We start from the raw sequence: 15349 nt of genomic DNA, 5'->3' as shown, positions 1-15349 counted from the left end.
GTTGCCCTGAAATAATCAGCGTAGGCTTACTCTCTAATCCTAAGAAAAACTCAATGGAATCATGAATTCCGTACATTTCATCAAAATATTTTTAATTTGCGTAATATATTGATTTTGGGGATTATTAGCTGCTTATCCGAACTTTTAAACAAAATACATGTTATGCTTATTTTACGTTGTTGTTTGAAACCCTCCACTTTTTGAACCGTTTCCAATAATCAACCTCATGAGTAATCAATTGAACTCATTGCCAAAGTCCCATTTTCACGGTTCACTAACATAATTAGCCTCGTCGGTAAGACTTAATGGATCAACCCATACACTCCTGCTATCCAGGGGTCACATATTGTTTCACACAATGTCTTCAACTTGAACTTTTCTTCAAATTTATCTTGATTGAGCATTCTTCAAGTTCTTTGATGGTTTCATCGGATTTGATCATCTTTGTATTTGACTTAAGCTTGAATATATATACTTGGAAGTTCTTCAATGTCTTATGATGCTTTTTGGTTGTGTGAAAACAATAATAGTCCCCTCCCAACCCCAAAGGCGTAGGAGTAAGTAACACCAAGTACTTAGAGCATGATGGCACATATTGTTCGGTTGGGTCCTCAATTGAAAGATCGTAGGCTCGAGCCAAAAACCTTCATTTTTCAAACACATGGGTATTTCACATAACAATTTTTAAATAAATATAAATATTTCCCAACCAGATTAGCAACCCACAAAATCAATATTAAATATATATTATGACTCGATGTACGAAACTCCTATCATTTTCCATCTTGACGAGTTACATTCAAGATATAGAGAAGGTACTAACTCATCACATATTTCATAGTGACACCCTTTAAGATAAGATAATTAAAGATAGAGTTTAAGATAGTTGTACATTCATCCTAGGTTGATTATCCAAAAAAATTCATCAAAGTTAACGTAAATGAAATTAAATATATGGAGGACGACACACCCGATGGTACTGATAGTAGCTGCGGTTTTGATTTCCAAAAAAAAAACTTTACTAGTTAGAGGTATTTGCATAATGTTTCGTTATGCTCGAATAAACATCAAATAATTATGATTTTTTTTTAAAAAAATAACTTTTTCTTCAATCTTCCATCATTTCTTGTGTACACCCCCTCCCCAACTTTAAGTCTTGCATCGTCCTCGATGCATCAAAAGATAAATTCCTAAAATAATAAAAGAAACCAACTACTAGCACACAAATCGAATCAAATAAAAATAAACTACACTAACTAGCCCTCAATTTTGCCGGGGTCCACGATTTCACTTGGCACGTACAACAAGCCTTTTAAACCCCTAGTTTACCCCTAGTGGACGAGTGAAGTCTCGTGAGGGTTTGCAGTGAACTTACCCTCAAAGTTCCAAAATTACCAAGTTTAACGTCATTAGCGGGACGGGTTACCTCGAGTGATGACTACGGAGGATCATATATTCGTGGACTTTTTTGAAAGTTAACCATGAGGTCATTTATGTTATTTTTACTAACTGTAGGTAAGCATGTTAATAGATCAGTCCACTTAGTTTCGTTGATGAACCCATATTCTTTTTTTTACCTGGATCGTATGGCATGCCTTCCTTCACCATGTGGAATCCTAACCTTTTATCTTCTATCCTTCCACGAGAATGTTTAAACCTTGTTTTAAAGAACCATATATAATTTTTCTTTCGGGTAAAGTTCTTTAGTAGAGGCTTGATATCATGGAACACTTTAATTTTTAATTTGCAGGAACATGTTGTTTAATGCTTTTAGTTCCATAACTTTCTTTCCAGGTGCTGACTCCCAATACTATCCAATGATGTTGACCTGTTACATCAGAAAATCGATGGTGGTGTGAGAGAGCATATTTGTGGTATACTCATAGACATTATCATGAATCGTATTGATCACAGATAGTTCCCCACTGATTGGAGGACCATTAGTAGGTCCAAATAATTGGAGTCTCAATTTATGATTTTTGAATATCATATCAATTGCACCTTCCCGACAACTAATCTGAGCATAGATGGTTACCAAAAAGGGAAGATCAATGATTACATTTTTGTGTTTGTATTTGGAAATTTTTTTAGAATCTATTGCAACAAGAAGTTGTATTTCGGGTTTTTTCAAAATTGTTGGGTAAGGGGTGGTATTAGCCTTCACAAACCCCTCCCCAACTTTGGACTCTTCTAACTCATGAAACTCTTCATTAGACTTTTAAAATTCAATTACGGCTTCTTCAATTTCGAACATCCTTTGGGTATCATTATCATTTAAAGGTACATCATCCTCCACTACAACCTCAAGATTGGGTGGTGTAGGATTATGCACAACGTTGTCATTGCATAGAAAACTTACCTCATTTACTTGGTTAGCGTTCGAAAGTTTTCCCGGTGGTTGTTGCTTTAGGTGCTCCATTATTCGTTCTAGTTGATCTTCAATTGTCGAAATTGATTTGGAGTTGTCTTCCTCCTTGTTGAAGGTTTCATTCAACATGTCCAACATTTGATCCAACTTCTTGCTAAATGAAGATTTTTCTGATTCTTGGTCGTCCGGGAAATAATATGGTTCATGGTGTTGGTTTTGAGTCGATTCGTCAGTCCACCAACAATCATCATCATATGGATCATTGTATGGATAATCATTATATGACTGATTGTATGGATTATTATTGTATTGATCTTGACCCAGATTTCCACTCCCCAACCACATATCTTGGTTAATATAAATGTATTCCTCCATTCACGACAATCCCTACACAAAAACAGTAAAATAGTGAAGATTCTAAACAAAAATTAAAACAAAATAAAATAAAACTGAAAGACTACTTCAACACAATAGTTTAAGCGAACAATCTCCCCGGCAACGGCGCCAAATTTTGATCGATGTTGTTGTATCAATCAAAAATAACCTCAAAACCACTAGATAGCTAGGGTAAGTAAGGGTCGAATCCACGAGAAGTTTGTGGTCAAACTTTGTGCTATAGTAGTCAATGAAAAAGAACTAATACTTGCAATTCTCAAGAAAAATGTTAAATTAATATTTAAATAAAAAAAAGTAGAAACTTTATATTGCAAACGATTACCAATGAGAAAAACAAGGTTACTTCAGGTTCAATGTTGGATGATTAAGACTCACATGTTTATCTTCCCTGAAATTCCAAATTAATTATGAAAACGTAACTAAGGTCAATCAACATGCAATAAATAACTTTGGGCACACAATACGATATTCCTACTAATTGTCTTACTCCCTATGTCTAAATGGATTAGGAACAATGAGTGTCTTGGCAATATTGTGTCTTGTGATTACCAATTACAATGTTAAGCATTTAAAATCACAAGTTTGGAATAGTATATGTTGATTCAACTGATCGTCTTAGTTCCTAAACTATATGAATTCGGCACGATTAGTGAATTGACAATAAATTATCTTAATTGTAAAATTAAACACATGAATAAAACCCAACTTCAATTATCCTTAATAGAAATCATAAATTTAAGAACATATAATAACCAAATTTGATTGGAATAGAAGTAATAATCAAAACACGTTCATCAAATCATCCTAAACATTCCCGGAAGTAACCATAAATGGTTTAGCTTTTCATAACAATGAAAAAGCAAACAACTTCAACTAAAACAAAGAAATCCGGTATAAAATCCATAAACAAACTAAAAATCATAAAATGAATGATGTATGATGATCAATAAATCATAGAACAATGGAACTTTAGAGAACAAGTAATCAATTCTGGAAGTTGATTGGATTGATGAAAATCCACCGGTTGAACGATCTTCAAATTTTAAATGACTATTAACTTGATGATTTCTTCACTTTGATTCGGAAATTGATGATCAAGAAAGCGTTTGGATGAGGGTTGGAAGTGTTTGGAACCCTCCAAAACTTGTGAAAATCGCATGGGAGAAGTCCAAAGTCGATTAGGGTTTAATCTCCCTTAAATAGTTGCTAAAAAACTGATTTTCGAAGCTGTTTTCCGTGTCAGCGTCCTAGTAGGCATCTTAGACATCATATAGGATGTCTGGGCGTCCTTCAGGATGTTTTACATCCTTCTTCCGTCCTTGATTTGCACTTGAAAATGGCCTAAAACGGATAGGCGTCCTAGGGGGCGTCTTAGACGCATTCTAGGACGTCCCTGCCCCTTTTTGGTAATGAAAACGGTAGAAGCAGTAAAACCGCAAAACATCAAAGTTGTAGGAAATTTTGTCTAGTTTCCAGAACTTCTTCACTCATGTCCATTGGAGCTCTCGATCTTGAGATATGATCAAAACATTGAAGAGTGGTCAAATTTCTCGGCACCATTTTTCTTCATTCTTTTAGCAATTCGTCTCCCATGCTCGTTAGCTTCATTTTTCTCGGTTTTCTTGCGGGTTCTGCACACTTTTAGTACTATATATTGACCTGCATATGAATTCCAACAATTCATCAAAGTAGTGCCATTCTTGGACAATTATGCATCAATTCAACATATTTAGTACAATTTATTATGCCATAAATGTAGATCGATCTGTTACAGAATACAAGTACTCCCCAATCGGCCCCTTACTGAAGCGAGCAGTGTCGTAAAACTCGACCAACTCGGTGATTAATATGTATAATATACTTAATGATTTATTATTTAACACACACATGTGATTATTACTACCTACACACACACACACACACACACACATATATATATATATATATATATATATATATATATATATATATATAGGGTCAAAACGTTGATTGTGAGGAGTCGAAATAGGTTTGAGTGTGTAAGGAGTTGAAATCCAAATGATTTCGAATCTTTATGTATTTACAAGGCATTGTTGTATTAGAAGTTATTGTGATTATTACTAGCATTTTTTTATTAATTTATTATAAGTTATTATGACTAATATTTTTAATTGTATTTTATCAGCTGAGCTTCCAAAAAAGAATGAGTTTATCAAAAAACATCAAGCTAGGAAAGTTGATACGAGCAAACAAGGGAAAGCCCGTGGATTTGGATTTCAATAGGGAGATCACATATTCCCGTGTCGGGAAGAGTGCGAATTGGTTTTCACATTAGACTGGGAGGTATATGTGGATGAACATCCCTTTTAGCGTATTTGGTTGGAACAATGTTTCCCCACTATAAGGAATGCAACGGTTGTGCATTTAAAGGTAACTTGGATAATATTTTAAGTTTAGTTGTGATTGGTATTAATTAACTAACTTTGCTGTATTTGTAGAATGAGTTTGATTTGGATAAGGTTAACTTGGATCCCGAACGTGCTCAGTTGTTGCGGAGCATTGATGTGAGTCTTGCAAAATCTTATAGAGGTCGGAAGATTGAAGCACGGGCTTATTTTAAGGATATCGGGGGGACTGCAGATATCTCCAGGGCATTACACAACCCCCCCCCCCACATGGGTATGTCATGTGAAAATTAGGCACATGTTTTTGAACATTTTCGAATGCTTGGAGTTTTAAAGCGTTCGACGCGAAAATAAGAAGTCTGTGCCAAACAACAAGATGTAAACAGAGGAGGTCAAGCTCATATAGCAATGCTTGTTTTAAAGAAGTAAGTTATGATATATTTAACTATTTATTTAAAGTATAATTAATCTAATTTTTAATGTTAAATATGACATCACTCGAATTGAAGCATTTTGTAAGGCTAATACAAATCGCTAAGGGTTATTTAGTAGTCCTACAGTCGAGCAACAATACGTAAGTGGTTAATTTGTATTTTCATACAAGTGTTTATATCGTCAAGGGGTATTTAGTAATCTAATTTTTATGATGTTTATCATTTTATAAAAATATAGTTGGCTTTATTCCAAGAGATTAATCAACAAACTCAAGCTTCTTCTGAAGCAAGTAATCTAACACCAAATGATACAAAAAATTGTTTGAAAGAATATCGGGTGTTCCACGTGGGCATATACCTCCTATGGTTGTGTCTATGTACGACCAGGAACAAACAATGAAACAACAACCACCACAATCACAGGTATTTGTTAGTTTAAGTTGAAAAGTAAAATGCTATAACGGAAAAACAAAAAAAAAAAAAAGATGCTATAATGATATGTTGGTAATTGTTTGTTTAGTATATAATACAATGCTATAATGGAAACTAGAATGCTATAATGATATGTTGGTATTTTATATTTTTGTAATTTTGGAAAGTACAATGTTATAATGGAAAAATGAAAAAAAAATACAATGTTATAATGTATATACAATATTGTGTATCATGTAGTTTGGTTATAGTTTGATATGTTGGTATTTTGTAGTTTGGTAATTTTTTGGAAAGTAAAATGCTATAATGGAAAAATGAAAAAAAAGTACAATGTTATAATGTATATGCAATATTGTGTATGATGTATGGTTAAGTGTATTTGGAAAGTAGAATGCTATAATGACATGTTGGTTATAGTTTGATATGTTGGTATTTCTTATTTTGGTATTTTTTGGAAAGTACGATGCTTATATGATATGTTGGTAATATATTTTGTTTTCTTTGTAGTTGGAAATGCTGCAAATAATACTAAAGGACCCGCCTGTTCTACGACACTGGAAGACTGATTTCGTTCATTGCTGCCACGAAATCGTAACGAAGGAAACGATGGGAGTGATGAGGACGAGTAGCAACTTTTTTAAGATTTTATAAAATGTTTTTTTTTTGAGTTAATATTTTGGATATATTGCACTTTGTTTGAATGAATATTTTGGACCGGTTGTGTATGGATTAATATTTTTACAAAATTAAGTTTTGTAGTAGTTTTTATGCATGTTATATTGTTTCTTATAATTTTAACGTTAAATAAATAAATAAATAAAATATATTTTAGGGGGCGCCTTTAGTGATAACACATAAGTATTAGCGGCAACCGATAACATTAGCGGCGACAAGTTAAGCATTTGCAACGAGACAATAGTGGCGACCTTTTTGCAGCGACAGGTCGCCGCTAATAGCTTTAGCGGCGACATGCACACTCTTTTGAGGAGACGCATGTCGTCGCTAATAATCATGTTTCTTGCAATTTTTAAAATTAACCTTGCTCAAATCTTATAGTGAGGTTTTTGAGTTGTTTTTCAAAAATTCTTTTATCTTCAATTTCTTAACCATTTACTATCATTTGGTTTGTTATATAAGGATCATTTGGTTAGAGAATTATTCTAATGATTCCTAATCTCTCATTCTTAAGTTATCAAACTAGCATCTTAGTTTTTCCAATCTTAATAGGCTATCACATTTTCATCGCGTTTGTAACTCTTATGCAATGTATCCCACGCATCCTTTTGTTTTCAAGGATTTCAGAGGTTTGTGGTGAAGTTAGGTCCTTTTGATTTGCTGGTTTGTTCAATCCATTTTCAACAAAACTTTATAGGTCTGATGACTCTGTACCCACATTTGGATGCTCCAATGGTTATAATTTCTTCCATTTAACTTACTTGGTGAATCCATATATAGTTTGTCTATATTGTGGTAAGAAGGCAAAAACGTGTGAAACATAATTGATGATCTTAGGGGCTGTTTGATAGTTGCTGACTGAGTTAGATATGATTGAGTCAGGCACTGACTGGTCTAGCTCTGACTGCATCTGCCTCCGACTAAAATCGTCTTGTTTGATTATGGATCTGACTGGCTGTGCTGACTGATAAAAATTACCATTTTACCCTTTTTTGTTTTGTGTTGGATAAACTGTATTATTTTCTATAAGATATTTAAATAAAATTGCTGACTGATTATAAAAAAGTAGAAAATGTCATAAAAAATTCAAATTAAACAGATTTCATTGAAATTACAAATAGAAAGATCCTAAAATTGAAACAAACCAAAAAAATTTGCATAAAAACTTAACTTGAACCATTTGAAAACAGTTGATTTGCAATCTGGTTACGCAAAGTACTCATATATTCAACTCCTTCCGAACCCCATTCTATGCCCTCATTTCCTCCATCTTTCGTATTAGGAGTAACCACATTGTTCTCTTCAAAGCATGTAAATAAGTCATCTTGAATATTATATTTCCTTATAAAATTATATACTGCGATACAAGCAATGACTATGTCTCGTCGAACTGCAAACAGATAAGTAGCCATTAGTTTTAAGATTGGGAATCTTGCCTTCAATACACCATAAGTGCGCTCTATAACATTTCTGAGTTGTGCATGAGCATGATTGAATCTTTCTTCCTTAGTTAACGCCTTTCGTCGTCGAAAATCGGTTAACCAATACCTCGTATTGCGATATGGAGTCATAAATCCACGAGTGTTGGTATATGCAGTGTCACAAAGGTAATATTTATCAGTAAAGGTGAGCGTGATGCATATTATATAAACAATATAGATAATAATAAAAGGTATAGAAAGAATATAAACCTGGTGGAGGAAATGGAAATCCGGAAGTCGGATTAAATGCAATTTCTTTCAAAACTCGTGAATCATGTGCTATGCCCTCCCATCCAGCCCATACAAAGGTGAATATCATATCGAAATCACAAATTCCCAATACATTTTGATAACACTCACCTTTTCCTCTTCCCCTATAACGAGTTTGTTGATCAGCGAGCACAACTGCATGTACAAGAGTACTATCTAACGCACCTATTGCTCCGGGAAATATAGCTTTTAGCCTTTTATGGCGTTCTGAGGTATTTGCAGTCGCACTAGAAGTTATCGGCACTATAATTTCTTTAGCAAAAGAGATCATTGCAATATAGACCTCATGAAAACATTTATGAATTGTTTGTGTGGAGTGTTGAAATCTTCTTTTAACCACTCGGAAGCATTGATTATGTGCTATAACATGTAAAAATATAGCTATCTTTTCTTCAATGCTTAATGTCTTACTAGCTTGCAACCAATTTTTTTTGAGTAAAATGATTGCATAGCAATACAAAGGCCTCGCGTGAAAGACACATCATATCATGACATTGTGTAGAAGTTCTGTGTAGCAATTCTTGAGTATATTCATGCCCGCTTTTATCTGAATCATTATCTTTTATTCTTTCAATATATCTTTGCCTTCGTCGGGCCGACATCAACCAATACCATGATAATAAAAAGAAAGCTAAAATTTCACCATCCATATCCATATGTAACCTATAAATTATAAATTAAAAACATTTATTTCCACAATATCAAATTTAAAATTCATCCAAATCATAACATAACATAACATTTAAATCCATAACATAAAATTAAAAGTCATCCAAAAGATTGTAAATGCCATACAAAAATCATCCAAAAACACTACAAGAAATAAGAGTATTACTAGCGACAGGCGTCGCCGCGAAAGGTCCAACATGTATTCGCTAAAGGTATTAGCGGCGACATGTCGCCGCTAAAGGGGCGTCGTTGTTGGCTCGTCGCTGATGCTCCATTGGTTGTTGCTGATGCTCCATACGTCGCCGCTAAAGTTGCATCGCCGCTAATGCTCTCCGTCACCACTAAAGGCGTCACTGCTATCACTATTTATTTCTATTCATACAAATACACATATACATACATAATACACATACAAAATTCACATATACATATGAAAATACATACATATATATATATATATATATATATATATATATATATATATATAATACACTTTTACATACGAAAATACATGCACATACATAATACACATACACATACATAAATATACATATATACATAGGATTGTACATACAAAAAAACATATACATACATAATGTAGCACCTGGTTCTTGGTACGTATTCCCTTCTTTTAAATATTTTGCATTTTGGCCTTGGACTCGGCGAGTTGAAGCACCAACTCGCCGAGTAGAAGCGGGATGAGACGCGGAGTTTAAGTTGTGGACTCGACGAGTCGGGTCCCAGACTCGGCAAGTAGGACCTGTCTTGACAAAAACCCTAATCTGAGGGTTTGCACCCTATTTAAACACCTTAACTCGGCCTCCTTCGTCCCATTTGCTCTCAGAAAACCCCCATAGCAAACCCTAGCCGTTATTGAAGCAATCTAAGGCATTTGGACTGATTTTGGTGCTTTTGTGATCCAAGGAAGGAAGGAAAAGCTTGAAGGATCAAGAGGAGGCTAGAGGGATCCGACTTTGAGCATCATTTGCAGTCTACAGAAGGTATAAAGTCTATACCTTGTTTGCTCTTTTGATAGATCCCATTTTGTGGAGTTTTAGGGCTTTTTCTAAGCCATTTTGGTCACCAACCATGATTGCAAGCATGGTTTGGGGTTGATGTTTCGGATCTGGTTCCTTAGAGGGGTTACAAGGCAGAAACGAGTGGCTTTTGCACTCAAAGAGGGCCCCATGCATTGTAAGAGCTTGTTTTAGGACCTATTGAGCTCAAAGTCCCATGCAAGCATGTAAAGGTTGTAACTTTACGTGCTAGATCGATTGTAGAAGCATAGATCTATCTTTTTATCAAGGGTTGTACATCAGAAATCGAAGATTTAGTGAGTGGATGTGACTAACTCGACGAGTCCATTCTTGGACTCGGCGAGTCCAAGGTTTCTGTCCCGTATCAGTTGAGGGTCAAAAGGACCCAGTGAGTGAGGAAACGTTTTAGGGAGGGTCCCGGGGAGTGACCCAACGATCTAGACTAAGCCTTTGTTCTGGAAGTTCATGGGACTCGGCGAGTGCATGAAAGGACTCGGCGAGTCCAAGGTAATCTTCTAAGGATGAAGATGAACTCAACGAGTTGTTCATACAACTCGGCGAGTCAAGGGCAAGACCTGTGTACCAGTTGATGATGAACTCGACGAGTAGTTCTTACAAATCGGCGAGTCGGATGAGGATTCAGTCGATGATCATTTAGAAGGAAAACTCGTCGAGTCATCGCCTAACTCGACGAGTAAAGACGGGTATAAGGACAAATGGAAGGATAGGGACTCAACGAGTCAGGTCAACTGGAAGTTGACTTTGACTTTGACTTGGTCAGGGGTAAAATGGTCATTTTACCCTAAGAACTGTTAGCAGTGTATGACTAAGTGTTTTGTAGGAATTATAGCCATAGGATTTCCGGAGCAGCAACGGCAACAGTCAGAGGATTCCTGCACAGTTCAGCAACTACTACGAGGTGAGTTACCTTCCAGTAACGGTGGGTCTACGGCCACAATGCCGGCCTACCGCTAGGAGTTATATGTTAGATAATTGTCTTTGTGATATCATCTAGGTTTGCTACTACCGGATATGTTATATGCTGGCATGATATGTTATATGTGATAATAGTAGAGTTCGGTTGTTAGGACCGAAGGGTAGTTCAGACACCCCATCTATGTCTAATAATATGCTTATGTTATGATATATGTGATAGTAGCAGTAGGGAGTGGAATAGTCCCCGAGGGTCGGTTGTTAGGACCAACGGACAGGTCAGCACCCCAGAATGACTTGAAATGGGTAGGACGGCACCCCAGAATGGCCGCATGGGCAGGTCAGCACCCTAGAATGGCTTGACATTGGTAGGATGGCACCCCAGAATGGCCGCATGGGTAGGTCGGCACCCCAGAATGGTCGTACCGGGTAGGTTGGGCACCCCAGAATTGCCCGACAGTATGTATGTGATGTGATTGTATGGTATGTGGTACGATGTGAGAACTCACTAAGCTTCGTGCTTACAGTTTATAGTTTTGGTTTCATGTACCTCTTCAGCAAAGGGGAAGGAGCTGGCACGGTAGCGGCACATCATACACACACATTGTTTTCCGCACTATGAGTTATTCTGGGAACTGTACTCTGATATTATTATGTTTTACGATTTAGTTTTCAGACTCAAGACATGTTTTTATATGATCTGTTGATATTTTGTTACAAATGTCTTGCAAATCACTTAATCAAAAATGAAATTTTTAGACGTGAAAATTGGGTCATTACACATAAAATACATTCAAAATACACATATACATACAAATACACATCCATCTCTACAAACACAAAATACACATATAAATACACATCAATGCTAGAAATTTAATAAAGAGAAGTGAAAAGGAAAAGGAAATGGAGAAAAATGGAGCAAAGATGGGTGAAATTGCAAAGTTCTTTGTCAAATTCCGATGAGGTCGACGATAATGGTGAGAAAGAAGGGAGAACACAGAAAAATGAAGAGAGGGGTTTTATTGTCGACGGTCTTTAGCGGCGACACATGGGAGGGAAAACAACACAGAGTTTTCTACGTCGTTGGATCATCTCTTAAATCGACAGATGAGATTGAAATGACACGGATCGCCAAAATAAGCCTTTAGCGGCGACGTGCACTCTTTAGCAGCGACACACCGGAGGGAAAACAATGCCGGATTTCTTATGTCATCCTAGTCGTAGGATCATCTCTTAAATCGACGGATGAAATTGAAATGACATGGATCGCCAAAATAAACATTTAGCGGCGACGGGGACTTTTAGCAGCGACAAAAAACGCCTTTCTTTTTTGTCGCTGCTAAAGGCCTCGCTGCTATTGCCGGTTATTGTTGTAGTGAAAAGATAATGAAAGTGCACACTAAATGATACTCAAGAATGAAGTAGGTTTGGGAGGTATTGGGATTTTGACAGTCCCTTCAAGCATCAACACCACTCTCTTCATAGAGGGGCGGAGGGACGGATCCTCTTGAATGCACCAAAGGCCTATCTTGATCATCCGGTCTAGTGAGCTTCTATCTACATCCTCATCATTAACTAGTTTTCCTAATTCATTTGCTTTATAACATTCGTAGACCCATTCTTCGAGAATAGCTTCCTCATAAGGAAGGTCGTTGTCAAGCTTCCTTCGACAACATAAAATCTCGAAAAGAACAATTCCAAAACTATACACATCCACTTTAACTGTTATGGGGAGCTTCTTGTGCCATTCAGGCGCAACATAACCCCTTGTTCCTCTTATCAAGGTGGATGTTTTAGTTTGGTCATGTTCGAGTAGTTTTGCCAATCCAAAGTCGGAAATCTTGGCACATCCATACTCGTCCATGAGGATATTTTGAGGCTTGATATCACAGTGAATTATGGGTGTTTCACATTCTTCATGTAAGTAGAAGATGCCATGGGCAATGTCTAAAGCAATCCTAATTCTCTCTGTCCAACATGGCTTGCTTTCTTTGTAATGAAATAATACATCCGCAAGTGATCCTCTGGTCATGTACTCCAAAACGAGGAGCCTTTCGGGACCATCACAGCAATAACCTAGCAGCCTTGTTAGATTACGATGATAAGTTCTCCCAATCACTTTCATTTCAGTTTGAAACTCTCTTTCCCCTTCTTGTGCCAACTCTTTCTTCAATTTCTTCACAGCCACCATCTTCATGTGGCTCTCTATTATTCCTTTGTACACTATTCCAAATGATCCTCTACCCAATTCTTCTTTAAAACCATTTGTCATTCTCTCTAGCTCTGCATATGAAAATGCCCGGAGCCCAACATCCTCGAACAATTGAACATTTACATGCTCAGAAATCTTTTTGTATGCCCAAACGTGAGATCTCCACATGATTACTCCAGAAAGTAGCAAAACGAGTACTGCAACTGAGACAAGTGAAACCCCTATAACCAAGAATTTCACTTGTCGCACTTTCCTGACCTGGTCTGATGGATAATTAGTTGGATCCGATCCGTTATTTACAGAAGCCACGTATACTTTAATCAATCCGACATTTGACTCACTATCTCCTACTCGAATGTATCTTATAGGGAGCCTCTGCACCCTGCAACTCTCAGGTGGTGTGAACAGCGCCGCCTCGCATTTGCAGTCATTCATACAAGCAAGTGAACACTCTTCTTGGTTTGATGCTTTTGGGAGAGCATATGCCGCATCTTCCCATTGCGTATTATTAGGCAACCTTGTCATCTGAGAAAAGTTACCTTTATCTCCTTCAGGAATTTTGCAGGTTTCTGCTGTGTAATATCTTTTGCAACCTGAAGACCAAGACCCAGGTTTTACAAAATCAAATCCTGGTAAACATCTGCATCTCGCAGCGTCGTTCATGACATCACAATACGCGTTTACGCCACAAAGTCCCCGCCCAATACACTTGTCTGTAGAAAATTCATATATGACTGATTCATTATGGCTCGTGCTACTTAAATTATGAAAATAAATTCGAAAGATGCCGTCGACGTCAATTTTCATGCGATAGATTGCATCTTCTGTAGAATAGCCTTCTTGCGTTAGATTCATGATATAAAAAGTTGAATTTTGCAACAAGTACAGAAAGCCACCAGAATCAAGATTCAGTGTCACGTTAGGTCCCTTGTCGAAGGTTCCAGACCCCCAGTATGCAGTGGTAGGCCCATTTGGAAACCCTGAATTCGGGTATAGGACAAGGTGCCCATCGGATTGCATACTGAGCTTGAAAATCCCAATGGAGTAGTCAGTCTCCGAGACACAAGAAATTAAATCTTGACCGGGTACAAGACGCTGTCCAACCAAAAGGGTATCAGTAGGGTGGTCAAAGCTTTGCCATAATATCGTCCTCCGGTCGGAACCATAGAGCAAAAAGTTGCCGGAATCTTGCATGGAAGCAATAGAAGCACTGCCGGAACTATAGATACTGATCTGTTGGTCTTGTGTTTGGTCCACGATCACGAGCCTTCCATCGGTTGTGAAAGTCAAAGTAGAATTATTGGAGAGTGGAAGGGTGTCGCGTCTAGCCGTCCATACCACAGTTCTTTCTGCAATTCCGGCAATATAAATACCGACGGCGTAGCCACCAGTCTGTGGGTAGAAACCAAAGGCGTATAGTTGCGATGGCGACAACCATGAGGTGGTCGCACCTGTAGGCCTTAAAGAGGAACCTCGTGTTACGTTGGATTGGGCTTTCGCTATATTGAAGGTAAGGAAAATGGTGAAGACAAAGGAAATATAGCTGGCTAGATGATCAGAACGAGAAGTCGCCATTTATGGTAATAAAGGTATAGTTCGCCCGGTTTTATAGAAAAAGGATAGGGGCAGTGGGTACATTTTTTAAGCAGATATCTAGCATTTAAAAATATCTATTAGTAAAATATAATTAGGTAGTTTATAAATCAAAATAAATGTTTCAAAATGAAGGACTTGTAACAGTTGTAAGGACAATATTCTTCCTATGGCGTAGACAGCTTTTTTTTTTTTTTTTTTTTTTTTTTTTTTTTTAATTAGTATATAGGCGTAATGAAAAAGATGTTAATTAATTGTTTCTTTTATCGCATCATTCTATACCAATATTTAATGCACAAATTAGACGTCGTATCGTTGCTATGATTTACATATTGATTTCATTTTTTTTTATTTGATCTAGTTTTTAGTGTTTTATTTTGATTTAATATTATTGGTTAGGGTCGTCAATTAAAAGGATTGCTTTTAATTTGGTTTAGATAAAAATATAAATCATTAAATTAC

At 36.6% G+C, this 15349-nt stretch overlaps 1 protein-coding gene across 1 annotated transcript; it reads right to left on the bottom strand.

Moving 5' to 3' along the window:
- Window positions 1–11647: 11647 nt before the first annotated feature.
- Window positions 11648–15082, bottom strand: LOC111904399 (G-type lectin S-receptor-like serine/threonine-protein kinase LECRK3). Its single transcript, XM_023900171.3, has one exon. It carries the CDS (start codon window positions 14867–14869, stop codon window positions 12482–12484), a length of 2388 nt encoding a protein of 795 aa, XP_023755939.1. The 5' UTR covers window positions 14870–15082; the 3' UTR covers window positions 11648–12481.
- Window positions 15083–15349: the final 267 nt, after the last annotated feature.

The sequence above is a fragment of the Lactuca sativa genome, chromosome 8 (assembly GCF_002870075.4).
Source record: "Lactuca sativa cultivar Salinas chromosome 8, Lsat_Salinas_v11, whole genome shotgun sequence".
NCBI classification, from domain to species: domain Eukaryota; kingdom Viridiplantae; phylum Streptophyta; class Magnoliopsida; order Asterales; family Asteraceae; genus Lactuca; species Lactuca sativa.
This window is presented reverse-complemented; position numbering and strand designations above follow the sequence as displayed.

What these genes read in the sequence shown, in the direction of transcription:
- LOC111904399 (XM_023900171.3), bottom strand. Translation starts at nt 14,869, where the DNA reads ATGGCGACTTCTCGTTCTGATCATCTAGCCAGCTATATTTCCTTTGTC.